Below are 23,939 nucleotides of genomic sequence, written 5' to 3' on the forward strand. Positions count from 1 at the left end.
ATCCATGGTCTAGTAAAACAGGAAGACATTTTGCGTCATACTTCGTAGCCAAATGATGATTACATATCCGCCTATCGGCAATTTATTATACAACTCCTATTCGATTAAGGCAAAGATAATACAAGGTCGTAAAGGAATTGAATGGGTAAGTTATCGTGCCACCGACGCTGTTGTTATCATTGGACTCTGCTAACTCAGATGACGATATTAGGCCTAGGACGTACTTTTTTTTCGATAGGAAAGATAAGTTATTTAAACATTTATATTTAAACGGTTTTTGAATGCTTCGATCCTTCAATATTGTAGGAATTGTCAATTTTTTTGATAAAAAATCTCGCTTTAAAAAAGATTCAGGTGATTCATTTCAGTTTATAACTGCCTGAACAAGTTCTGCTTTTATACATTTATGCGTGTACCGTTGTCACTACACCGTACGTTGATGGAATATAGCAGAAAGCAAAGAATCACCTGTACATGCTAAAAGTAGTTAGATTTCAGCCTCTTGAGGGCTCAAAAACAGCCCCAGTACTGATATGCCAACAATTTAATAAGCATTTGACTGTTCTTATAACTATTTCGGGTTCGTAGATTTGCGACAAGGTTCAATCTTCTGGTAAATTGGCAAGAATAATGTAGTCTTAATATCCACCCACGTCAAAAGGAGCATCACTGACCTATTTCGTATTTCTTATTTATATCCTTGGGCACTGCAAAGAACTAGTCTCGACATCCTGTGACAGTATGGCTGTCGTTTATTGTTTATTGCTTTAAATTGTACGCACGACTTTAAGACACAGCAGAAAAAACTTCGAACCTTTTTTCGGCTTGCAAGAGCGTTTCTCACAGTTATTTCTCGGGGATCATCATTGGTACTGAATTGTAGGCTCGTCCCAATTAATAGATTGTATGGGGAAATGTATTTGGTAGCATGTTCTAACGTCATGGACGTTGACAGAGCGAAATGTTTATCCTTGTTTAATTGCCTTTGTCGTATGATATGTCTAGGACGAAGCTTGAATCAGCAACCCCTGCTTTTCCTAGTTAGATGTATTACCATCATAGCCAACGCGCTGAGGTATATGCGCCGAAGCTAAGTTTGAGAGAAATTTTTCCAGTGTTTGAGTTGTTATTTATGCCAAACCACTTATATATCAGGCAGATCCGCGGATTTCGTCCACTCCCGTTTTCTTTTCTTAGTTCGGCGATGTAATTTGGTTCGTTGGTATTATAGCCAGCTCAGGAGGACTACAGTGTGAGCTTACATCAATGGTTGTCTCGCGGCAGTTACATTTTTGTAGTTACCGCGTTCTTTCAATAATGCCGTAAATCTGATTTAGGTATTTCAACAACCTGTTCCTGAAACTAACCTGGACCTCAAAATTGCCAAAATAAACCCAAGTAAAATCTACTGTATATGTACCTATTAACAGCGTTGGTCTGTCCTCGGGATTTCCTTCAAGCTCAGCTCTCTCAAGAGTCACGTGCGTACTCACGACTAAATTTTTATTGTCCTAGTTAATAAGCAACTGTTCGCGTTCTCTAATACGCTCATGCTACCGCGATACGTTACTTCATCTTTGACGTTTATAGTTAACTTGATGTAATGCTGTCGTACTCCTTGTTATTAGAATATAATATGAGACTATCGAGGTTTCCTTGGAAACGTTAAGTATTCTTCTCGATCATCTTAGCATTGTTTACGTAGTCTTTTGCCTTTTCTAATTCTTCCGTATTTATTTGAACCAACGTTACCTTTTCCGCGCCTACCTAGCCCATCTCTCGATCCAGGGCGCGAACCTCTTTATCTTCGGTAAAACATTTTTCATGCAATATCTTGGACTATATGTAAAGCCTATTACTAGTGCAAATTCGCAGTTTCGGCAGAACATACCTATGACGACATCGCAATGCACAATCGGTGCTCTGAGACCGCCATGTGCCCCATTATGGAATCATCATTATACTCATTATTAGTAGAATCTAACGTATACATATATGTATATAGCCGGTACGATTTTTGGCACGAGAAAAACGTCATTTGCCGCGTCAGGTTGTTCCTTGATAGAAAGCGGCATCAATGCGGGTCGCTAAATAACCCTGAGTAAGTTGAGTTGCATTTTTGTTCGGCTGATTGCCGTGGAGCGTTAAGTGTTTGATAGTTCACTCTAATAGAACGGGCAGGCGCGTTCTTCTAAGATCATTTAACTGCTCCCACGAACTTGAACCACTGACAGGAACCAGTGTTTCTTCGGCCCCTTGACGATATGTGAGCAAAGCAGGTCGGGATTGACTTGCTGGTATTGAGTACCAGACAACGAAAGGAGGCAAAATCTTTTGAAGTGGTTGGATGGTTATTAGGCAACATGCCCAGTGAAACACTTCCTCAAGAGGCGCACACCTGAAGAGTGTCTTGGGAGAGGAGGACCTAAAATGGAGAACGAGGGCAGAGGACGAGGCAGCAATAGGGAGGGCGAGGTAGCCGCTTTGCCCTTGAAGTTGTCCAGCAATGGTTGTTGAGTAAACTGCGGTTTGCTGCTAAGCGTTGACGTCATGGCGGGACGACGTAAAACGTCGAGCAGCAGACGGTCGGAGTGATGCATCTGTAAAAGGACGACTCTCCCAAAGTCCTCAGAGTTCAACATTGTGCTCGTGGCCCAAACACGTTGTGCTGGAACCGAACCATGAGCTCGATTTGGATTCTGTTTATACTAGTGATTGTGCTTAATGTGTTCGTTATGCGGGTATATACTATGCCCAAAAGAAGAACGCAAGGTCAGTATAGATCATAAACCATGTGATCATCATGTGATGCATCCTACAATATCAGGTTTGCAGCGGGGTCTAGCCGTGTGTGAAGTGGAACAGTTTATCTGAGAAAAAGTGAAGACTGGAAGAAGAGGCAAGGCGAAATTTTCCAGAGAACTTGTGGGGATTAGAAATTGTTGCATTACAAAGCATTCGAGATTCGCCTTTGAAGAAAAACTTCAATTCATCTCCAAAAGGGTTATCAGAGAAAAACGCATATATACATATATAAGTCTGGTAGACTAGTACGAGATGCGTGAATTGTCGTTATAAAGAGCTTAGTGAACTGTGGAACATATTTGTAACAGAAACATTTCTAGAATTGCAGAATTGTTAGTAAAAGTGTAAAATTCAATATATACAACAATGACTATCAGAATATCTTGTCATAGACTTATAACCTACTAGTAATATAAGAATACCGAAGTGGTGTTAATGCCCATGTTACAAGGGCGTGTTACATGGTTGTATCCGCTTTCGATTGCGATAAACTGCGTATCTGTTTTTTACCTTAAGCGGTATTCAATGAAGCTGAGAGACGTCAAGAGACTCTGTCTTTTTTGCCCCACTTTGTGCATACGAATGCCGGAAACGTATATTCGAAATATCTCGACCAGGGCTATATTCGTTTTTCGGTTGGCAAGTCTATCCTAAATGCATTCGATAGTCCTGTTCGCTCATTCCACCTCATAGAAGTACAGCGTTAACGGAGAAGGCAAAAAGGCACGTAGGAGGATAGCTTGTACCTGTCTCTTAGATATTCTTTTTTGATCTGCTTCGTGAAGTAACTTCAACCCTCTTCAGCCATAATATAGACGCTAAGTATTGATGATAGTAAATGGCGGGATCATGTTCGCCTCAGAATACTGTGTGTGTGTGTGTGTGGGTGATTGCATATCGTGATTTGTTGAAGTGTACGTACTGGGCGTCGAGAGTGAATTATCCAAACTAAACAAGAGCTACAGAAAAAAACAAAAAAAAAACTTTGGGGTTCTACGGGACACAATTCGTACAGTCACCGTAGATGTCAACGCAGAGCTGCAGTAGGTGGATATGTTGCAAACACATAGGCCTTCTTTTTAAGGCAATGTTCAAAGGAAATGAACACGTTCTGTGCGGCTATAGCGATGCTCTAGTGTTATCGTACCTTTATCATATCTATCGCTTTGACTGTGCAACTATCTGTTATCATTGTATAATCATTTTCTTGAAGTGTAGACGATAGATATACAAGTTTATCAGCATTAATTTAGTCCCATGATAGCTCAATATCTTTTTTTGATTCGAATACGTAGTACATTCGAAGGTGCAGTAGCGTGTTCAGTAGGCTTGGCATACACGGAAGTATATGTCGTTCAGATTCCCAGTTTTGATCCGATGCTGTTAAACTTATCAGCCGAAGCCAACTTTTATAATTACTCAATGTTTGACATCGAGACTCTACTGGTCTTAAACGCCATATTGTTTAAATCATATTTAAGAGCTATCTAGTTTGCCTTAGTTATGGAATAATAGTGTACCCCACACTACAGAAGTCGCAGGGACGATAAATCATCGTCATAAAAATCACAGATGCCGATCATCTGCTAATCCATGGTGGCCGAAATTGATCGTGTTTTTTGTTCTTATCAAACACGAGTGATTATGCCCTCGTGTTAGATCCAGTGTCTTTGTGAGTGTGCGTCTATACTTTCGTTTACTGTGTATACAAATAATGTAAGGATAACCTTCTATCTGCATATCAACGAACCGGCTAACAGAAACAGCAACAATGTGTTTTAAACGCTTTTTTTTTTTATCAATTTTCTACATGGAAACAAGTTTCAAGCACCGTTTCAAAGTCTGCACTGATAGTTCCATGTTGGTTTTGACCGAATTGAAGTTGATTTCACATAAACGATAGAGGCTTTATTTTGTTCTCCACAAATCTTGATGGAGCACTTCGCATCCATTTCAGCGGTGTGTTAGAACTTTAAACCATATGCATGATATGTGTTTGTTTGAGCAACTGCGCTGGACTTTATATAAATCTCACTGGAACAGATTAAGGATAAGGAACCAAAAAACAGGGCGGCACTGCGTACATTAATCGCTACGTGTGTTAGTAGAGACAATTGTCAAGACCGAGTCGAACTTATCTAGACACAACCCAGATCGTGATAAATTAACCCATTATTTAGCGACCAGTGAATGATGCAAGGATTACCCCCTATCCAATCTTTATGACCTACTAACGTAACTTTGACAACTACGTACACAGGATCTCCGGCCCACTACAGTTTACTTAGATAACTCCTTTTCATTTGTTTTTACCACCGCAGCGATCTAAATCGTACCTATTATTAGGAAGGCATTGCCTTGCAACACTAATAACGACAACCGCTGTTGAAACATCATCTTTCAGATAAGCTTACAATAAACCCTTGATCACGTTCGATGTGCTATTGGACATTTCGGCCGGTCACGGCCAATCTATTATCTCTACTATAGAAAACAGATGCAATCTTTCGTCTTATACCTCTCATGTTCTATGATACGCGTATGGCCACTATAGCGCTCCTACAGCTGCCCCTAGACATCTCTCAGTTTAAGTAACAAACCATCCCACGTTATATATAAAACTGTCTTACGTGTCTGACATCGGGAACGTTATTGTTACACGCAAGCACGACGCACCATTACATCGCTGAAGTGGCTCCAATGTCAAGCGACTCGAGATTTAATTGCCACATGAAATTTGGCAAGCAATTTCTCAAATTTAAGAGGTCTATCGTCTCAGTATAACGAGCAGTAAGCTTTTGTTGCCATCAATGTGCAGATGTTTCCATATAGTAGAAAAAAACTGACGTGTTTGGTGCACTTGGCAGAAAAAGGTGTTTTGTTATTCGTTAGAAGGATCGCAAAAGGCTGGCGACGATTTTGAAGTTCGTAAAAAAATGAGCCTTTCCATATAGCTTTTTTCGAACGGATGATGATTCTACGGCTACGTGTGCCGTCTGTTCATCGTGATACACGCTGTTTGAGATGTTATGCCCGAAGCCTTTCCTAAATCTATAAGCGAAAGCAGCGGACAACAAAGAAAATCTGAGATTTAATAACAATCGATCTCATGTTTATATCATATATCATGTTATTGTATCATTCCGCCAGAAATGAACGCTGAACAGTTCTTTCTTCAACTGTCGCCCCTGTTCCCCAAGCTGAGTTTCGCTGAGACCGAGTGTATTTCCACTGAAAATCATCTAGGACAATGCGTGGGTTATCCGGAGTGCAAAGGTCCCTCCCTTATCAGAGAGGGTCGATGTTCTGATGGTTTTGGTGTATGTTGTGTACGTGAGTATAGCGTTTTTCTGTTCAACTGCTACATCCAATAACTTTGGATGTCTATCAGGTCCCATGCATTAGTGTTCACTTTGACACCTGAATATTGTACAGATTCATATAAAAAAAAAAAATGCTTTTTTTCAGTTTTACCTGCGAAGCATTACAAACAAGAACAAGCAAAATCTGTTGTTTGCAGATGTGTCTAGTACTGATAAATCAAGAACGTTCATAAAGTCACCCTCGAAGAGAGCGCATCCGCCCACTGATCTAGGCGAGATGGAATATATAGACATTGATCTCCCCACGAATGCGCTAGGGGTTAATTTTGCGAACCCCGATTATCCGTTACGAACTAAACAACCTTACTGGTCTAGTGATGTCATGATTCCTCGTGAGGTCTGTCAGGTACGACTAGACTTCGAACAGCTTGATCTCCCGCTTACGACAGTGTTCAAGGTCAAACTTAATGGAGTCGTCGTGGCGCCACCATTAACCGGAAACAATTCAGGTCAACACTGTGAGTATACGCTGAAAGATAGTGTTTGAACTTGTTTGGCATGCCTTTTCTCAGACTCCTTCGTAACCCGGTCTGGCGGGCGGCAATAATTAGTGTTTAGGCTTTCGCAGCTCCATGCATGTAGTATAGTTTTTGTTGGAGATTTCCTGCTTCACCTTAGGGTATGCAAAGGCAGTTTTCGTCGTAGGCACAACACTGATGGAAAAGTTGAACATTTGCCTTTTAACTGCAATCGCATAGAAAAGCTTAGCATTCAAAGTTATTTTCTTAGAGAATTTATCTGTTCCGTGCGGACCGATCTCGAAAAGTTCATGCTAACAGCCGAGCGACCGGAGCAGAGCAGTTCGAAATAGCATCAAACGTATGTAGTCGGTCGTTTGATTGCATGAAAAACGTTCAAAGACTTGATTTATTACGTCATTTAGTTAATGTACTAATAATCCGAGAGCTATCAGACCTGGTGATAATCGGCTAATAAAGCAGGTCTCTAATCCTCTGAACCTGTCTTCTAGAATTTAAAGCCCGCCCGACATACAACTAGCGGTTTAGGTAGTTTAATATTGTTGTGAATGAGGTTCGATGTAGTCTTTTGTGCTGTTACAATGGTAATGCGATTTTGGAAAAAACACACGTATTCACTTTAACAATATCGACCGAGAAATATGGGATTAAGGAAGACTAATAACACCTCTGATGTTCCTAGTAATCGTCAACGTTGTCACCGCAATTACGCGGCCAGCTCGTCTTGAACTTAGCGTCTCTGGGGCCCCTGTGCCAACTTCGTGGAGCGTTTGGCTTCAGCATAACTACTGCTTTTCGCCAGCACTTGGTAGGCTGCCTAGTCGTTTCGTTGCACCCGCGCACTTTTAAAGTTAAAAGACAAATATATACAAGGACATTATGAATTATAAAGGCAACTCATTGCAGTTCCGCAACATTGAGCGCCGCTATAAGGCTGAGAAAAAACGGACGCCGTAGTGATTATCGTCACATTAATCGTTTACCTAAGTGATTCCAGTTCATGCGCAGCACACAAGCAGAACGCTAATCTATGCTTTGCTTCTTTATATATTATTTTCCCTAACATTTACGAACGGCTATTGGATTCAGCACCAGAGGGGTGTATGCAGTATAACTCAATGTTATCTGGCCGAGTCCGTTCCTTAAGCGTCTTGTCGACGGAGCCCACCCTGTACGCAGTATGCCTTCGAGCGCCGAAACCCACCGCTAACCTCATCAGCCTTCGAACCCTGCCAGACAAAACGATCAAGTCATGCAGTAGCTTCATGCAGGTACGATCCACTGTGCTATGAAATGGAGGACAGATGATCTTTCAAATGGTAGTCCTCGTTCATATATTGACCAATATTTCGCAAAGCGTTAATCTCTCCGCCACGAGAAGTCTTTCCCACGACGTTACGAATACCAATCCAACAACAACAACGTTAACGTAGTTTTATATACTTGTACTTTTCAATAAGTAATAATCAAACATAGTTATTCACAATGTTGGCCTTGTTCAACTTTGTCCGTCTCGTATTAGGTTCCGGCCGGCATGTCTCTCGATGGTAAAGAAATCCCGACAAAAGTATGTCCACGAGACGCTGTTAGGCTAACATGTACGTATTGCTTTCGCATCTGTTTACATTTGGTGTCGTCTGCTAGCAATAATGCTTGGCATTCAGCGATCACATTGACTTCAGATGAGTAATTCGCTGGTGCATAATTTGAAGAAAGCTTTATTCAGCCATTTAGCTGATAACAAGAAGCAAGTAGCGGCAAAGGAGGGCGTTCTGAGAGCTAGTAACAACGATGTCTATCGCATTGTGCTGAAGTAATCAGTAAAAGGAATCTGATTTCCTATCAGCTTCTCCAAGATAATATCGTAGCCGATTACGTCGCTACGGATTAGACAACTCACAAGCGCTTGAAACCGACGGTGGCAAATTATGCATTAGCCGACTGCACACAATAACTACAAAGAGTCTTTCGACGCGAACCATTCATCCTTAGCTTATATTCATTTGTATAAGACAAATTTCATTACGACCCCCGATATCTGTGTGCCCCACAGTTGTTGTTTTTTTAACAGAATTAGAGTGGCTTAACTTGATTTCGCCTAATTGTCCTAATCGGATGTCTTAACGCGTCAACGACTCGTATATTTTCGAAAATTATCGACTCTAAGCTTGAATAGCATAACCTGAGAACAACTACCCCACTCTGGTTTGTTAATAAGCTTGAGTGCTGAAATTTCATACAACACTGGGGAACTATTAAGCTCCTTTGTAATATCATGTCCCGAGCGAAAACGGTAAGCTAGCCTAAACATTCCGATTTGACTGATAATCGTTCTTCGTACGGCTGACGTTTGCAAGAGTATCCGTGTGGCGGAGCTAGTATTGCAAAACGGGTATTTCCCGGCATAAAACAGATGCTTAGTTGTAAGTGCTCCGCATCCCGATTAATTTCGAAAGTGGCCTAATGCACGCGAATGTGCCTACTTTCTTTAAATTCATGTACATTTGTGAAAGCACCAAAATCATATGTACTTGGTAAAAAGCTGAACGTTTGGATAGGACCCTATTTATCGACGTATCGTTGACAGCAGTAACGACAGATACATCGCAGTGCTAGAAATACCATCCCATGACTTTTATAGCGCTCGTCACATCGTCAAGGACGAATCGTTTTAGAAGAGCGAAAAAATACTTTTAAAACTCGCGCGGCTAAGTGTTAAGCGCACATCTGAGACTCTTTATTGTAAGATTGCTTTTTTACTATAGAGATCTGTGTTCATTTGGTACCAGCCGGCCGTACCCAAAGAGGTAGATGCTCACATTGAATTTACAGAATACCATTTAATTATACCTGTTAATTACTGACTAATTAAGACTTTAATTATACCTTGGCGATGGGTATCTCTATGGCTACGTATCTGCGACGCGAATTCCGCTTTCTTCGAGCTGTAGAAAGCTATAAGTAAACAGTTAACAAGGAAGATTTGGGAAGAAGTTAGCAGCCTCTATCCAGTATCACATTTCGATGATTCGTTAGCCCGTTCCTGCCGAGGAAGGAATTAGAAGCGATGTTTAGTCGTCAACATTAAAAATAGTATTTCTGATATAAATAATCGCTAATAAAAACCGCCTACGATGTATTAAAGCACGTTACAACTTTGCATAATGTGACATTTTTTAGTCAATTTATAAAGTTAGGCTCCAAACGGCTTTTTTTTTTTGAATTTAACTTAATACTTCTTTACGGCTTGTTTGCTGTTAGGACAGCTGCCAGTTACGCCATTTCAATTGAAGTCATTGATAGAAATAGTGATCTTTACCAGAGCGTCATTTTGACTAGTATTTTCGAATCATCATATTTATAAGTTGAGTGTGCGCAATCCGACACAATTAGAGCAGAACTTATTTCATATATATCGAGTGTTGAGTTCGGACCCAATGCTTAGACTTTGTTCCGCGGAAACCACTATTCACCGCTTACTCTCGTTAACAAAACAATTACTCTGTTATACTTCATTCCGAACCAACTCAGATTTTACTAATGATTTTAATACTACTACTAACTGGTATATTAGACTCAGGTTCGGGCTGAAACCACCTCAGTCTAATTTCTCACCGAACCAGACTAGCTGGCTTCCCGCCGACGTCCGAATTATTCAGGCTACTTCAAGTTGAGCTAAGTTATCAGAAGTAAATTTATGCTGGCAGCTTGAAATCGGAGCTCGCCGTTGTGCTATCGTTCGGGAACTAAGTTTTCCAAATAGCTCCACTTGAAATCTAAATCTTGTTTTTTTTTTCCAGATAAAGTGTTTGGTCCGCTAGTGCTATACATGATGACGTCCTCAGGCCAGCATGGTATTGACGTCCAATACAACCTGTGATAGTTTTACATCTTCGACGCGTCGAGACCTTTCGACATTGTGAGGAGAATCGAACTTGTGCAATATTAATCCCTGTTCAAGGCACCACTCGAGGTTAAAGCGTCCAACAAGTAACGCAGTGCTACCCAGTGTTGCACGGGATACTCCTAAACCAGGTGGCCTTGTATAAGTTCGCCACCATAGACTAGCTGAACTTACCCATAGAAGCAATTGGATGTACATATGATGAAACGACAACTCATAATTTCTTTCTCCGCCCGCGCTATACCTATGGTAAAAAATATACGAGTTAAAATGAAAACATTCTAGTGACTATTTGCTAACGTTTGACTTCGAAAACTCGGCTCATCCTTCAGCCGATTATGAATTGTCCGTTGTGATTGATCGAAAATAGACCAGAGTGAGCTATTACTTTTCGAGGCTACTGCAATTTGCCCAAGTTATATGAGTTCACTTGTTGGATGATTTAGGTTTAAAGAGATCTGCGTTAGTTTTTTTATGAGCACAGAATAAGTCTATATACAAATTTTGAAAATCTAGTTTTCTAGGTCGATGATACGAAGTTACCTTTTGAGCATTCGGTGCCTCATACTATTGTGTGGTGACCTTACCTAATATCACCCTACGAGGCGATCATTCGCAGCTGATGTGGAGGCTGAACGACTAATTACACGTATTGAAATAATTTTGAGCTTTCCATTTCAAACATGTATATATAATACTTACTGTACCATTTAATATTATATATATGTGATGACCTTTCTGTAGTCGTATAACATATAGCTGCGCCACATGACTCTAGCTACGATGTGTTGCTAAACGCTGTTTGTACCGCAAATATCCTGTGATAGGTAGACGTATCGGGAAGTGAAGCGATGGGCCTATGCATAAGATCGAATAATTTGGTGAAACGCCTGTCATAACCTAGTGTTGTATACCCATGTGCCTTTGGTGACAATAAATATTTATACAGTTTTCGATGCAATTAGTATACGTTTTCTGTCTACTCAATCCGAGTACGTACTCGGTGGTTATGCGAAAGTCTAAAAATGAGACTAACGAAAAATCCGTTTCTGTAGGTATATGCATGGCGAACTCGATCTAGCTAGTTAGAAAAATAATGGATCAGTTCCCGTAGTAATTAACAAGTCTATTTTTATGGTTTACTATGAATGACTGATTCGTTTTTGATAACAAACTCAATTCAAGATGTTTTTCTGTTGCGTTACGTACCAGCCTTGGTAACCGGTCACATAAATCGTGAGCACTGCGTAGCTAGAAAAAAGGCACCACTTGGTTCAGACTTACTAAGGCTTATTAAATATATTTAATTTTATTATCGAACTTCTTCAAACTTCACATAGACGCACCTTGAGCGACTAACCGATGGTCAACTGTGCCTTAATATTTTCGTCAAAACATACAATCGCCACAAACTTCAACGATGTCAAACCTAGTTTCTGCTGCCTAACCAGCTCATGCTACCTTACGAAGCTGTCTCCAAAAGCCCTGCGGCCCGCAAGGCCTCTACGGAGCTGGTGATTCCCCTTGATAAGCACTGGCTGGCTAAGTATCACCGGCTTTTTCACGATGACTTCTTTAAAAATAGGCACCTTAATCGACATTTCCACAGGATGTGGCACGATGATACGTTTATACACGGGCACGGGAACATGTACGGATATTTTGTACGGGACAGGGACTAATTTGGTTACTGGAATTGGCACTTGTTGGTAAACAGGATATGGATCGTCCTGGTATATCGGAACGGATATTGGGACCGGGACGGGATGTGACACAGGGTAATGTTTCGGTACCGGGTACGCCTTCCGTATTTGGATCACCTTTGGAATTTTTTTGATGACAGGCACTTTGAATGGTACTGGGTATTGCTGCAGAACGGGAATCGTTTGCGGAATAAACACGGTTTTGTGCACTGGATAAGGTTGAGGGATAAGCACTGGAATGGGTACAGCCTGAGTCACAATTTTTGACACGGTCTTCGAATATGGGCCTCTGTAGCTATCCTCGTAAGCACTGTATACCCCGCTGATTTGCCCCTGTAAAAATGCTAGAACGCAGTATAATAACCGGACAAGAGCTATTCGGTTACTTCGGCACATGATGTAGTACGATTTTATATGTATGTATGTATGTATGTATGTAGGCGGTTAGCACATCTTTAAATTTTCATAAAAAATCCTTTTGTAGTCGTAGAAATAGCAGCGTTTATATAGATATAATTGGTAGCGTGTTTTCGTTTTGCTCGTGATCAGGCGATTGAGCTAAGCGTCTTCTCTTGTCTTTGTTTTTATATAAGCTTCAAGAAGGCCGATTCAGCAGTGTAGTCCTTTGATTCCACCCTCCATTGGTTGGCAGTGACTGCACTAAATGAATGCACCTTGCGTCACAACAGTAAGGACCATTGGATGAACGTCAAACGCTTTATTCGCGAACAGATGGCGTGCCTGTCGTTGTCGTTGTTGTTGTCATAATATGTCCACGGACAAATCGTAGAGGTAACAATACGAATAATTTAGATAACGCACTACGAACTTTTTTTGTTATTTGTGATGGCTAGCTTCATGCTGTCCGTAGTAGATCTATCCTTGTCTTCAGTTTTTATCTGAAAAAAAGTTTAGATGAAGGTTCACAGAAGCAGTTATCCAAAGAAGATTAACCCGCACCATATTCAAATAAATAGTTTCACCTGCATTAACAGTTTCCGTAACTTTCATCATTTATGAATGCGCCTATCTACGTAACAGTCGTTTTGCAATGATAACATTATAATTTTACTCTGCGCACACGTAGTAATCAAGTTTGAGCCAATGATCGATTCCTGATAAAGTATAGTGTTTTGCAATGTACTCAATTCAACCTCGAGGGTATGTGCTAACAACAAATGCAGTCTAGAATAGGTGAGAGCCCCGTTTGGTGTTGATAAACTATGTAATCTTACAATTTCTTGACAAAATGCGTAAAAAATCACTTTTGATGAAGTGTGTATTCCGTAGGTGACTTGCACGACAAATAGTTTTTTTTTAACTAAGGCATCTTTTACTTAATGTAAGCGCATCTCAAGTCAGTTCAAATTTAAGCTTGACGAAAGAAACAGCTTTCAATTTTTTGTTTTTTCGCGTGCTGTGTGATTCTCTTTTAGGGAAGCCGGCTAACAGAAAAAGATAGAGAGGCATTATTCTATGGATCGTCTAAAGCGTGGACTAATACGTGGCCAATGAAAACGAACCTCGTTAGGGCTAAAACTAGTCGAAGCCATAGGTAAACACACTATTTACAATAGTCAAGCGCTGAAAATCTACATGATATAGCAATCTAGCAAATTAGCCCGCGGTAGTTCGTCTCGTGTCCTTATTAGGTGACTTTTCTGTGTTCTACTGGAGAATCCGCCTGAATTTGCTGCGTAAAGTGCGAGACTAAGGACTGATATTAAGAAAAGTCTGATATTAGAGCGACTTCCTTTATAGTTGTGATTTAGTACTAATTTTGATTCCAACCGTTTTGGATTCATTTAGTTTCTATGATCGAGACTATTGACAGTTAACGTGCCCGCACGACTGTCTGACGAGGAACATAGCTCTGAACGTGAAACTCTGGTTGAGGTAGCATGGTGAGCAATTTCATTCCCTTAAATTACTCGACCAAGAGGCCTGTCATATATACTACTAAATTGTTTTTCATGTTTTTCTAAATATTCCATGATCCTGCAATAATAATTCATAGCATTTTGACAGATTGAACGGGATACAGTTGGCCTATGTAGAGAGAAGTAAGGCAAGCATTATATGAGGTACTATTAGACTCGTTGATGTATGTAGATCTCAATCGGATTCTCCGTCATGACAGCTTGTGCATCATTGCAGACGAAAGTATATATTTTTTACCTTTGTTTACATTCAGAAAGGATTTACATCCAGAACTAGCGGACTGTCTTCGGAGCAAGGCCATGCGTTCGTTGAAGCTTGAAGTTATTACACGTGTTGCGTTTGCTCATACCTCACGTATACTTGTGGAAAAAAACTCACATCGGTTCGTGCACAGTTGTTCGCGCTTGCGGTAAACGATAATCCGTTATACGTTCAATTGCCTGAATATCATCTGCGTTTAGGATATATGAGGACGAAAATCACGCGTGCCACTATGTCATCTTCTTATAAATGGTTTGGTATGGTGTGGAAATGCATCCGTTCTGCTAAGTATTGATAATGAAGGTGATAATGCATTTGTTGTTGAACACTCTCAACTACGATCAACGTTGCTGTAGTCGAGTTAGACTTAGCGTAAAGCGAATGAACAAAGTTTGCCGTGAAGAATATGGCCGCGTTTGCTGGATAAGCTCGAATCACCGCTGCATTAACTCCACGGAAAAAACTGCGAAGACCTTCTTGTCGATACATTCGGGAAGTTGTAGTAGTAAAACTGGACGATTCAGAAGCCTCCTGAATTCGGGATTTGACTGCGTCAATCGGGTAGCAGAGCATCCAGGAAGTTACGCCGGCCATTCCTCCGGCCATAAGTATCGAAGCAGTACTAAGCTCTACACCCCCACTATTTTTGGCCGCTATGCGGTAAAAATATTCATAACTGGCGAAATACACGCCTAAGGCGGGCGCGTCACGAAGAAAAGTCGTGCCGAGTCCCTTGCTTAGACCGCGGATACCGCCTTCATTGAGAAAAATCTTACGCGTACAGTCGATAGGGCCTGAATATTGGGGTTTTATCGTTCGGTACGTCTGCAATGCCCGAATTCGCTTGAACCCTTCGTCCTGCAGTTGAAGACGAGTTTTGATTAGTTCCATCGGACTAGTTATAAAACTCTGTGCGCCACCTGGAATGGCAGAGGTATATGGTACTTCTTTTGTTAGAGTATTTGCTGAGATCAAATATTACAACCATCAGAAAAAAACCAAACGCTTTGACATTGTAGTATGCTCAATATAGTTGATGTTGTCCATATTCAAAGCCTTTTCAATGGGTAATACGAAATCTTCAATTTACGTAACATCATATACACATACGTACCAGCTATCATTCCAGAGTAAAAGTGAGTTGATAGGGCGTCTTGGTCTGCAAAGAGTTTACGAGTGTTTCCGTAGACGCCAAAGAGGACAGCATTCACAAGAGGTATTCCAGCCATAAGAGATGACATTCCTCGGAAAAGGCCGGCTACCTGAAGACGGAAGCACACCGCCATAACTAAAAGTACTTGGAATGTCCTATACTACTAAGCAATCGTAGTGCTGTAGGGTCAGATTTTCAATCGATGTCGTTTGGGGGCGTTAACATGTTTTCAAAATGATACTAACCGATTCCGTTTTGAGGATGGTTGTAAAGCAATGGATAGTGCCTTTGTATTTCAGCTTCACAGCACCCTGAGTCTGAAGTCGAACCTTAATGGTGTCAAACGGATGTCCTACGATAAGACCCGCGCAACCTGTTCGATATTTAAGCAATAATTTGGTGAATTAAGCTATTGCTTATTAAATATTCCCGTCTCACTTTTCGGTTCATCAGTTTACGAATAAACTTGACGAATTTCTGTGCCATTTTTTCAATGGGCTATACTGCTTGAGTTAATTGCTTGGCTAACTGTAAAAGCTCTCAGTACTCACCGCTTACCCAGCCCGCAACAAAATCCATGGCTCGCTACTAACGTTTGTGTAGCGTTTGAAACCTTTTAGATAAGCTCGCGGTTCCTAAGTTGCTTTTTGGCGGTTACGAAAAAGTAGATCCCGATTGATAACTTCTGTAAGTAGTCGATGTTAGTGTTAATAATCAGTTCATTCGCGCGCCTACGAATCGAGAACCTACGGCCACCAAAGGGAAGACTGTTGCCGTTTACAACGTCTATTTTACCAACCGAATCCTTATCGTAGCAGCTGGCTTGTCTTCCATGAAACCAGCTCACAGACAACTTTTTAGGAGAATGGAGGTTTCCTACTTGGAACGACTGGTGTTTCCAAAACATGGATAAGAAGTTGACAAACTGATTGCGCCCTTAGCGGAACCGCGTTGATGATGTCACAAAAGAACTTCCTGCCATGGAAACGTTCCAAAAGTGCCACTTGAGTGTATGTATTGCTATAAGGATCCCGTTAGTCTATTAACATTATATAATTGAATACAAGTTATAACGCGAGTCGGCGAAGAAAGTACTTAGAGCAACTATTTAAAAATCATCCCGCACGTAGATTTTTTAACAGTGATGGGTGTTTTGCACTTTGCCGTATGTGTCAATTTCGGTAGTTGCAAGAGAAAAATGGGAGGAGGGGGGTCTATTACCCCGTAATTGGAACTTGATACAAAAGCCTCATACAGTGTTTTGATAAAAACTTTTCAAACGGCTGAGTGTATACTAAATCTAGATAGAACAATGGCTCCACTTTCACATACATGCTTGTTTGCCTATGCCGTCGAATTCAGGAGAATTGACTTTAACTGTCTTTCAGGCTTCCAGCAAAGGGATGTGGCGTAATTATTCAGTACTTACATAGATAACTGAGAGCGAAATGTATTTGATTAAATAGTTTTTACTTATATTAGATTGGGAGTTGTTCAGCACGCTAAGAACTTGTAGTAATAGAATTCCAACGAATTCGTATAGATAGATTCATATATGCTTCTATGGGGAATTTGAATCTAGCTCCTTTCAGTTTATCGTTAACTTAGTCGTTCTTTTAGTCTGCCGCTTGTCTACGACCGTCAATGCCGTTTGCGGCGCTCTAGTAAATAGCGCGTACTAGACACAACTGGAAAGGTTCGTTTGGTAAACCATTGTAAACTAAACGATGACTTCTAGCTTACGAAACCCTCTCATCATAATTACCACACTCGTATACCAATACACTACAAACTTCAAAGTAAAATACGTTTACTATTTTCCAGTTATAAGAAGTTATAAAACTTACCAACCACTTCTCACAAACTAGAACACTGAAACCGCATATGATCAATACAAACACAGTAGTTATTTTCCTCATCGGATTCATCATCGCCTTAATTATTTTTCTAATAATTGCCTTATTTTTTGTTATTCTCTGTTTTTGTATTGCTGCACCGCGGTCGGGATTTGCAACAGCTCACCTCAACCAGACTCCTATGCGTAGATTCACCTACGGCGAAGCAGTTGGGCACCGCTTTTAAATCGGAACTTCCTGTAGACTTGGTATGGTTTCTCGTCTCTGAGGAGCGACTCAAGCCAGCTCATCGTAGGAGCTCATTCGCTGGCGACTGCAGTCTGCGAAACATGAAGAGTATTTGCGTTTTAAGTAGGAACACGACGTTGAGCTGGCGGCGAGCTTTACTATTGCAACGCGGTTTCGTGGATCGACCTTGTTTATCACCTTTCTGTCCGGCTAGTTCGGTTCGTGGGCTGACGATCGACAGCACCGACTTTTCACTCACAGCTCACTATATACGAAAGACTGTTTTATGGCGTTTGCATGCTACCATGAGGCAAGCTGATGGCAAGTTCGAGCTCGACGATCAGCGCCTAGGTTAGGCGACGTTGTGGGTGATGGGGTTCCCTTCTCTCTGCTGGATGCGTCTTGCTAATAGGAGGCGGGGGAGAGTAGGGGGGCGATGACGCTTCCATATTTCCCGACGCCAACTTAACATATATCTCTTAATTACTAGCTGTCGTTGTAAGTGGTCGCAAGAAGATGGGGTGCGCAAGTGTTTATGATACAGCAAGATCGCTACCAACCGTGGTTTGCCGCAGTGTCAGATGTACGAACAAAACGAAAACAACCAACATGGGGAGGAAGCGTGAGAGACGACAACTATCTGATCAGGACACATAATTCTTGAGTAGGAACATTTTAGTGTGGCAGATATGGTTACGGAGGAAGCAGGCCCATAAATAGGAATGTTCGTTTACCTGTCTGATGAAACCTAAGTAAACACCGAATCATATCTGACGTCTTTCGAGCTATTTAGGAGATTAAAAAATGTGGTCTACGTTTATACCTGATGTAGTGAATAGAAGAGCATCAGTAGATAATATTGATTGACAACATGTTCGGCTGCACGAGAAATAGAAGCTGATATCAATCATAGATAGGCTTGTGAAGGAAATTTCGACTTTCCACTTGTATCAGTTAAGCTAGGTAGCAAAGACTAAATAACCTGATAAATAGTGCGAGCTTCTGTTTTGTCTAGAAACGATTGATGCTGAGCCAATTTATTCTGGCTGCAATTTTACTAAATGTAAAGTCATTCCCATAGATAAAATAATTGCAACACACATAGAAGGGGCCACCTAAACCTATTTCTTAGGTAATATTGTAGTTGTGCTGAAAACTAGTTACATTTTTGTTAAAGCTTAAATAGTTCGTTCTATCTAGGCCGAGTTCTTTCTATTAGTATATGCTATATATTTTATTTTTTTTTATATAATTTTATTTCATATATTTAAGTATATATTTAAGTAATCTTCATCTTGGGGTTGTGCGTTAGTGCGAAAGCACAATCATATGGAAAAGTTTGAAACGGCAGTATGAGATTAGATGTGCGCGTGTGCCGTTTGGAAAAAGTGCACACGTAACATAAAGCAAGTAAAGCCGCTTGCTTCTTTCAATGATAACGCCGACGATCGCTGCGGGTACCCCCGGAGTTTCGAATTCGAGACGTCAACGATATCGTATTGAAAGTTGCGACCCATATTTGCTGCTCTCCTCTTAAAAAGTGCATCTTAGTTGCCCTCGCGACTAAAAACATCATCTGACAACGCGAGGTACGTGTGGTGTCCATTGACACATGCGTCAAACATATCGCTCAAAGAGTAAATAGAAAATTAACAGCAAAAGTGAGTTGAGAACGAGAAACGAGACCAGCACTTTTTATTTGTTTAACCCCTTCTGATATAAGGCATGAAATTTGAAAATATCCGATTCTTTTATCCAGCCGTGAACATGCGTTTGGCAATTCGTTATGCCGGTGTTACAAATAGGCGTGATAGTCGGTGCTGGGATCAATGCGTACCTTTCATTACAATCTATTTTAAATTCGTATTTAGATTTCCCCTTCGTTACCGCTTAGCCGCTTTATCGATATACAACTAAAACAGGTGTCTACCTATCTGTCTGCCAGATCCAGATCAAATTTTTTCTACTGACAAAATGATAGCCGATCGATTACTCAAAGGGGGGTTCTTCAATAAGCTAACAATCTATAAATCGCAACAAGCTGACTAAAATGCAATATATGTCTTTACACCTGACAAGCTGAATGCTTGGGCGTGAAAATCATCGAACTTCCGGGTTCATTTGATCCACGTGAAAACCCATTTCCAGCTGTTTTTGGGTGCCTTGAAAGATTTTATCGACTAAGCGCTAATTGGAAAGAAACGTGACAGTGATGACGAACATTTTAGGGATAACTTTTATTCTTCAGCAATGTCCGAAAAATAGAATACGAAAATATTAAAAACTTTTCGACGTTAAGTATTACATTGTTCGAGTTCAACCATTAATCAACCGATAGATAAAAATACGATGCATTTTTGCCAATGTCCAGCTAAAACAGATATTTTAGCTCGATAAAAAAAATTAGCAAAAATCAAATATAATAATATTTTCGCTTAGGTGACACTGAAATGAACACTCTTTACAAAAAACCTATGCAATGGAAGTGTTTTTAAACTTTCTACCGAAATGCAACGCGCGTGTATACACCTAAATAGTCATTTTCAAATGTTATTTTGAGGTCAGTTTAAGAAAACTGAAAGCTTAACATAGTGTTTCATGTAAAGCGGTTCGTCTTAGTATCAATTGGTAGGTTTTAACGAAGTGAACGATATTGCAATACGTAAACGTATATCTAAAATTAATGTTTTTGTAAAAAAAAAAACTGTAAAAATTCTATTGGTCGAATCGATTTTCTTATGTAATAGTGAGATAAAAATGCAATTTTATTTAAGCGAACCTAATATTAATACGATGTCTAAATGTAAATTGGAACGTTTTGGCGACAAACGTTTCGTGAAATAAATTAGCCTTAATTAATTCCCGAAGGTTTTAAATGTCAAAAAGAGATGTGTATTTAATAATAGAAAAATAACTTCTAGTAACGTCCCAAAGACCAAGTCAATAGGCCATAATATAAAAAAATTTGGTTTTTTTTTTATGCTACTTGAGAAGAGGGAAGGATCGATAATACTCCTTATCCTACCCCTTGGAATCAATACACTAAACAAAACGTGTCAGTCAAATCGAATATATATGTACATATCGTCCTGAACAGAAAAATATATTCTTCTTAAGAAGGATATAACTACCCATTATGAAAAAAAAATCCTTGGGCTTTGGTGACGTCCCGGAAACATAGCTTCAACATTATTTGTAATCGGTTCCCATAAAGTCTTTTGATCTGCGGAACGAGCCACGTTTTAGCATGGTAGATTTCTTTTTTATCCATGCATTATACATGAGGCCTAGTATTTTCAATATGTTAATAGACATACTCGTATAGTCCACATTCAGATATCTCATAAAAAAAATACTTTTTTACAATAATGAGTGAATGGTGGGCTGCACGAAGCATTCTTTTCCTATGGTACGTCGATGTCATTGAATATCACAAGACGTTGTGAACAGATTAGACGTATTACGGCAAAAAATGCCTCCACAACAGAGCATAGATAGCTAATCATTGGTAATGCTTTTATATTTATTCATTCAATTAGTATTAAGTAGTATTTATGGCACCTGTCTTTCTCTTCAAACGATACTGTCCTGTTACAAAAAGGCTAAATGAGGCATTTGCATATAAACTATGGATCTCAGTCTGAGATACTCTAAGTAATGATACGAAGCAAGAGAATATATGATAGAAGAAATCTAAACGCAGGAAAGGTCCCGTTCGCGTAGATCATTAAAAATTTTCATTGGAGTTGACAATTCATAAAAAAAATTGACAAGAAATTAAAGATAGTGAACGAATATAATTAACGACTGTACAGTGTTTTCACTGGGTCTTTCACTATTTTTTTTCTCGCTATATTCCATTTGCCATGTACATTTTAAAACGAATTTTTGGCCAAATCGTATTTACTTTAACGCTGATTGAAAACAATAAAAATATATGTTAAAGAAATTAGTTATCTCCCAGATTATTTGCTGTTATTAGATAAAAATATCAAAGTCTTCATTTTTACGGTGATTTGAAGCGCTAAGTTGTGGGGTAAAAAGGCCTATTGTCTTTGATTTAAAGCTCATGATGCCACATAAATGCATACGAGCGTTTTGCTTAGTATACAGCCTCGAAATCTCTGTTTGTTAAAGAGACAGTCTCATGGGTTGGTTAGGAGCTGGCGCTGAAATAAATGAAATAAGCTAGATCTGAATATTTATTATGTGTTGATTTGCGTCACCCATTTCATATTTCGAAGTTCACTTTGAAACTTTTAAGTATTCTTTTCAGGGTGATATCGTTCGTTAGAAATAGACATGATATCATAAGGTTTAAGTTAAGACTTTATGGTAGCCTGTGACAGGTTGTGAAGCGCTCACGAACGTACAGTACCGAAAAGAAATGTACAGCAGCCTTTAGGCCATCTAGATTTCCCCGAAATCTCTATTCTGTGGTAGCCACACGCCACCGACTTTATCAATCTAGGATTATTAGTTACAATATGACTTTTAAGAACCTAACTTGCTTATAGTTTTAGCCTTTGAGTGTGTTGCCTTGGAATCAGTGAAACTAATATATATAGTTTAGTGTGGAGCGTTGGATCCTCAAATCACTCTAGCCCCGGAATAGCAAGCGTGTTAGCCTACCTATTCGCTAAGTCACGAGAGAGGAGCAGAACTAGCGAAGTTCTGATAAGTTTCCAGTCCAGCTGGCTGGTCCCGTGATGGTCACGTATACTACTTTAAGTATATATATATATATATATATATATATATGTGTGTGTGTATAGAAACGATTAAGCCTGTCTCAGTTATCCTACACTCACCATGGAGGTTCTCTTAAGAGCTACTAAAGCAGTTTTGACCAATTTCTCATGAATAGTGAAATGCAAGGCAGCACGATATACAGACCCACAAGAAAAACACGCAACTTATTTGCAGTATTTTGTAGGCAGAAGAAATTTCTAAACGCCCCGAACTTGCGAAAAATTGCGAAAATAACGAAGGACTCTCAAGAAAAATGATTACGGCTAATGGAAGCACTAGGTAGCTCAAAAATATCGTTTCATCGATTGGATATTGAAAAGTTAGAGCAAAAGCCAATGAGTCGTTGCAATCATCGGGCATCCAGCACGTTTCAGTGGTAGATTCGGAGAAAGAGGCAACGGCCAAACAATCGCCGACATGTGCGTCAGACGATTCTCCGGCCACTTATGATGAAGAATAGATTGGCCATGCATTCACGCATTTACTACACCTGTGCCACTCACGAAGGTTATTGTAGATTAAGATTTTTTAAAAAATTCCTAGTCGAGATGTGACAAGAACCATAATCCATTCTCAGCTGTACAGTCAGTCAGGGCGCAAGCGGCCAGTGGCTGGAATATTATTTGCGCCCACCGAGGAGATCTGCGAAGCTGGTAAAGCATGCGCGATGCGGCAGATTCGCCAAGTTCGAAATATACGAAGGTCAGCGTCTTCTCCCCATTCCATTGAACTTTAATGAAAGTTGTTTTATTTTTATTATATTTAATGAAATATAATCAGTTTTGCAAACAAAGAAGGTTTATTTGGACCAGAATGGGGTCAAATTATATGGGCCGCTGCAGTTCAAGCGTATATGAAACTGTGATGCTGTCTATGCTAATTTCACAGAGAAATTAAGTAATTTCAGAGTAGAATTCAGCCCAATGAGAATGCCTGTGTGTCCACATATACCAGACTCGTCTAGCTGCATTAAGGCAGAGTACTTTCGCACTTGTTGTAAATGTGTTGTTAGCAACATGTTACATGAAATATTTTTGAGAGAAATTCTGACGACTTTAGCGGCATAATCCATCGTTCAAACAAAACCCTGTCATCGATATATGCATCATATTATGGATAATCGTGACAGCCGATGTATAATTACAATATTTATGCAGGCTTCAGTCCTATCAATAGCGGTGCATACGTTGTTACTGTTTATCCTATCTTTCCGGACAAGAGTGCAGCCCGTGAGTGTGTTAGCGTCTGAGTGTTCCGAAGTCAGCTTCTACTGCGCGGCAGAACACCCTGTAGACAAGCATCGGTTTTCTTAGCGTCAAATCACAGACCTTTATAATAAGTAATCATTCCCTCTTTTTCGGTTGAGTAACTCATTCGCACAAGATCATCATGTGACCTGTAAAACTCCGTCGTGGATCATAAAACACCATCTTATGCGGCTCTATAGGCCAACGACGTAAAGTCTTCGATTGAC

The 23,939-nt window shown here is 40.1% G+C and overlaps 2 protein-coding genes across 13 annotated transcripts; one reads left to right on the forward strand and one right to left on the reverse strand.

Annotated features, from left to right (window-relative positions):
• The first annotated feature begins 2,386 nt into the window (after positions 1-2,386).
• LOC111251345 (uncharacterized) lies at positions 2,387-11,540 on the forward strand. 9 transcript variants are annotated; one of them, XM_086989461.1, is made up of 7 exons: positions 2,407-2,772; positions 5,956-6,134; positions 6,274-6,646; positions 7,350-7,475; positions 7,757-7,938; positions 8,190-8,265; positions 10,468-11,540. In XM_086989461.1, exons 1-7 carry the CDS (start codon positions 2,682-2,684, stop codon positions 10,545-10,547), a joined length of 1,107 nt encoding a protein of 368 aa, XP_086845587.1. In that variant the 5' UTR covers positions 2,407-2,681; the 3' UTR covers positions 10,548-11,540. The 9 variants fall into 9 exon arrangements, with proteins under 9 accessions (XP_086845593.1, XP_086845587.1, XP_086845588.1 ...); XM_086989462.1 differs by having other exon boundaries at positions 2,417-2,772; positions 5,956-6,138; positions 6,326-6,646; XM_086989464.1 differs by lacking the exon at positions 2,407-2,772 and adding an exon at positions 3,554-3,848.
• A 304-nt stretch (positions 11,541-11,844) lies between these two features.
• LOC111251344 (mitochondrial basic amino acids transporter-like) lies at positions 11,845-18,028 on the reverse strand. 4 transcript variants are annotated; one of them, XR_002673712.2, is made up of 6 exons: positions 17,652-18,028; positions 16,181-16,314; positions 15,875-16,002; positions 15,591-15,738; positions 14,594-15,396; positions 11,845-13,173 (listed from the first exon to the last, which is right to left on the reverse strand). XR_002673712.2 is itself a non-coding variant. In XM_022807833.2 (5 exons), the coding sequence occupies exons 2-5, from the start codon at positions 16,206-16,208 to the stop codon at positions 14,720-14,722; spliced, it is 981 nt and encodes a 326-aa protein (XP_022663568.1). In that variant the 5' UTR covers positions 16,209-16,314; positions 17,652-18,027; the 3' UTR covers positions 11,845-14,719. The 4 variants fall into 4 exon arrangements, 2 of the variants coding, with proteins under 2 accessions (XP_022663568.1, XP_022663570.1); XR_002673711.2 differs by having other exon boundaries at positions 14,453-15,396; positions 17,652-18,027; XM_022807833.2 differs by having other exon boundaries at positions 11,845-15,396; positions 17,652-18,027.
• Positions 18,029-23,939: the final 5,911 nt, after the last annotated feature.

This window comes from Varroa destructor, unplaced genomic scaffold, assembly GCF_002443255.2.
Source record: "Varroa destructor unplaced genomic scaffold, Vdes_3.0 BEIS01000005.1, whole genome shotgun sequence".
Lineage (NCBI taxonomy): Eukaryota > Metazoa > Arthropoda > Arachnida > Mesostigmata > Varroidae > Varroa > Varroa destructor.

Coding starts and splice junctions, on each gene's coding strand:
- LOC111251345 (XM_086989461.1), top strand. CDS start 2,682: ATGAGCTCGATTTGGATTCTGTTTATACTAGTGATTGTGCTTAATGTG. Junction 7,476..7,756: donor CTGCTTTTCGCCAGCACTTG/GTAGGCTGCCTA, acceptor TATTGGATTCAG/CACCAGAGGGGTGTATGCAG. Junction 8,266..10,467: donor AGACGCTGTTAGGCTAACAT/GTACGTATTGCT, acceptor TTTTTTTTCCAG/ATAAAGTGTTTGGTCCGCTA.
- LOC111251344 (XM_022807833.2), bottom strand. CDS start 16,208: ATGGATTTTGTTGCGGGCTGGGTAAGCG. Junction 16,003..16,180: donor TGTTGCGGGCTGGGTAAGCG/GTGAGTACTGAG, acceptor AATATCGAACAG/GTTGCGCGGGTCTTATCGTA. Junction 15,397..15,590: donor TTACTCTGGAATGATAGCTG/GTACGTATGTGT, acceptor CTGCCATTCCAG/GTGGCGCACAGAGTTTTATA.